The 3,248-nt window shown below is 48.3% G+C and overlaps 1 protein-coding gene across 1 annotated transcript in view; it reads right to left on the reverse strand.

The window, feature by feature from the left end:
• LOC113209331 (scavenger receptor class B member 1-like) overlaps window positions 1-1,960 on the reverse strand; it is a gene marked incomplete in the record, with an annotated part of 65,946 nt that extends 63,986 nt beyond the window's left edge. The window contains 2 exon segments of the mRNA XM_052265494.1: window positions 503-751; window positions 1,893-1,960. Of these exon segments, the coding sequence (XP_052121454.1) occupies window positions 503-728 (226 nt within the window).
• Window positions 1,961-3,248: the final 1,288 nt, after the last annotated feature.

The raw sequence follows: 3,248 nt of genomic DNA on the forward strand, positions 1-3,248 counted from the left end.
AGGGCGGAGGTACTGATTTACTTCCGTCAACGCACAACTAATTGTAGCCAAGGGTATGTATGTATGTATATGGAAGCGATTTGGAGTCCATAAAAAAATGTGTCATCGAATGGAACACATTTTACTCTTTTTTGCAGCGTCTGCAGCCCCCACTATAAACCCTGAAACCTAGTTAAAGGGTTATAGAAGGGGGGTAGGGGGTGGGGGGTTACAGGGCTGTAAAAAATCACATCGTCCCCATCCTAATGACGAACTTTTCCTGTTCACTTACCCCATAAAAATAACAGCAAGGAGAATTTAAATCATTCATAAAATTAGTTTTTTTTTAAAATGAATTCCCCCTTAACTGGTCTATGCTCTATGCTCAAATTATGCATGTGCCACGGGAGTGAACGCCCCGACGATAACCCTCCTCCAGCCCCTATCTTGACACCCACCACCTTGGCGTGGCGAGGTGTGGCCAGGCGTGGCGGGGCGGGGCGGGGCGCGGCCGCAGACTCACCTCTAAACGAAGGCAGGTTCCTCCGCAGGTTCTCGGCGCGGGCGGCCGACCTCTCCGCGTCGCGGTGGTAGTGGTGGTAGTCCTGCACGCGCTCCTGCCAGCATGGTGGTGACGTCGTCGACGTCCTGGAGGCGCGGGACACCCTGGCGTGCCGGTCCGCAAGCCGGTCCCAGTCGAGGCAGCCGACCGTCATGCTTTCTGCGCTGCCCAAGTTCTTCAGGACCATCTTGGTTACAAACGGATCATCTCCTGCGGAACGAAAACGCAAAACTCTTGTCACCGGGACTAAGTATTTACACAAGTATTTCCAGCAGTGATTTTTAAGAGGTGGGCTACTTTTTCCACGGCCTGCCCGTCAAGCTTATTGCGGTCGATTATGGAAGTAAACGTAACAACGTGGTAAAGTTATCTCATCTGAGAAATGTCACATACGCGGATGAATTTATGACCTACTAGCAATTTCCTATATTGAAAACTCTGTCTTTTACACGAGATGTGCGGTGGAAAAAAATGACTACCCAAATTGTAGCAACGTAAGTTTTCGATGGTGCGTGGAGGAACATGGGTATTTGCGAGCAAGGCCCAAACACATAACGCCAATGTTTTGAATCGGTGCAGTTTTTGCTCCCGTTTGAGTAAGGTCAGGACACACTCCTCAACGGCGAGGAGCTCGGTACCCATAACGCCCGGCAGTCGTTCAACGAGTCATAAAGGAAAAGGGGCCCCCGGGCAGCCTTAACGACGTCGAACTGTCCTTCGTTCACTCTCTAAACGACCTGCGTGCAGGCCCGGCCGACACTACTTGGGCGCCACCGCACGGTGTGCGGCTCAAATTAGAACGCTCAAAAAAATTAAATGGGGGCAATTTGACCTTCCGCGATAAAAAGTATGACACAACAGTCAGAATGCCATTCAAGTGCGTGCATGTGCGCGGTATCGGCATCCTAAATAGCAGGTACTCGAAATCAAGTGCGTTTTCTCGAAACAAGTAAGTGCATGAACTCGGCTTACTCGGGTGCATATGTACTTGTTTTAAGAAAATGCGCAATGATTTCAAGTACCTTCTGTTTTGCTCACCACATGTGCACTGTCGAGGCTTCTTTGTTCGATATGGCCCATTTGTTTCGTACGAAGTGAAATGACACCTATCGGAGGGGATGGCACATGCACATGACAACTGAACCAGACATAAGATGAGGATCTCACATGTCGAAAACCTCTGCTTCTCTCAAGAAAACGGCCTGTTTGATTCACACTTTAGACGATTCAAAACCCAATTTGCCCAATCTCTAGTTTCAAAAATCTATTTGCCTCCTACATGGTTCTCTTCGGGACAGGCGTCGTCGCATCCTGGAGCGAGAGCGACGCGGGGCTAGCGCTGCACGGGTACCTGCTGACGGAGTCTGGGGAGCTCCATGGCACTCGTCGACCCATTGAGACGAGGACTGCGTGCAGTCAGTCCCCAGTGGTCCCCAGACCCCGGGGGAGGGGGCAGGGGGCACCCCTCCCCACCCGGCCCGGCCCCCTCCACATCCACTCCCCCGCAGCCACCGCCCGGAGCGAGCCCCCCCTCCCCCTCCCGACTACTTCCGAGCGTGATCCTCCCCACGTCACGGCAGAGTGTGCAAGCAGACTTGGCGCGAGAGACAAGATAACAAAAAAAAAGGCGGGCAAGTTCAAAAGCCACGTATGGCGACTTCCTAGAAGCGGTAGAAGTTTCGATGTGACACGTCAGTTATTAGTTGCATAGTGAGGGTAGCTGTACTCTAAGAAACCTAGCATAGGTACGAGCGTAAATAGTCCCTACTTGTCACGTCCAACGCTCAAGACAGCGTGACAATGGTTACAATATTAGACCTTTTTGGCCAAAATACTTATGTGTAGCTGGTTGTTGATTGAAATAGTGAAAATGATACAAAAGTAAACATCTAGAAAAGTGAAATACCCTTGCCATCATTTGGTATTGAAGAAAACGCTGAAATTAGGTAAGGGTGAGACAAAAAATTTTCGCGGACACGGACCCCTGCCATTTTGGCAGAATCACCCAGTAGCAGGCAGGCCAGTTCATGTATAAAAAGCATATAAAAAGCTTGAACTTTTGGTTAACAAGGTTTTTTTTCTAGATACGGCTAAAATCTCTGTTTGTGTTCGGTGTTCTTATCTCCCGCCAAAGTGACATTAAGTGGTTTCCGTTGTCACATTGTCATGCGCATTACGGCGCATGCATGTAAAGTGAGCAGATAATTGCATTGATTTCTAGATCTGTCACAACTCTACAAATAAATATTTGTGCGACATCCGAACGGAGTAGGATAATGTGTTTCGCAAAATAGACTGCACGTGTCTGTCTACCCCTCAAGAAAGAACAACTAATCATGTTAAAAGGAATCCATTCACAATAAAAACCTCTTCCGTTTCACCCCTGTACTACAATCATTGGCAGACACCATTAATTAAAGGGCTTACTGAAAAACCACTCCAGATCCCGTACTGTTTTACAAATTAGCACCGATACTATGTAGGGCCTTAAGATTCAAATGGGTACCCAGGTTCAGGATATTTGTTACATTTTCACAAGGTCAATTATGCACTAATGTGCAAACGACTTAGTAGAGTCATACGCAACAAGTTATGTTAATTATTCGATTCCCGACGTCTCCGGTACAGAATCAATAGACATAAGCGTGCGACGGGCAACTCGAAATAATAAAAACGAGCTCAGTGATCGCCTGGCCCTGCGAGTGTT

Source organism: Frankliniella occidentalis, unplaced genomic scaffold, assembly GCF_000697945.3.
Source record: "Frankliniella occidentalis isolate FOCC.00 unplaced genomic scaffold, Focc_3.1 Scaffold27, whole genome shotgun sequence".
Classification (NCBI taxonomy): Eukaryota; Metazoa; Arthropoda; class Insecta; order Thysanoptera; family Thripidae; genus Frankliniella; species Frankliniella occidentalis.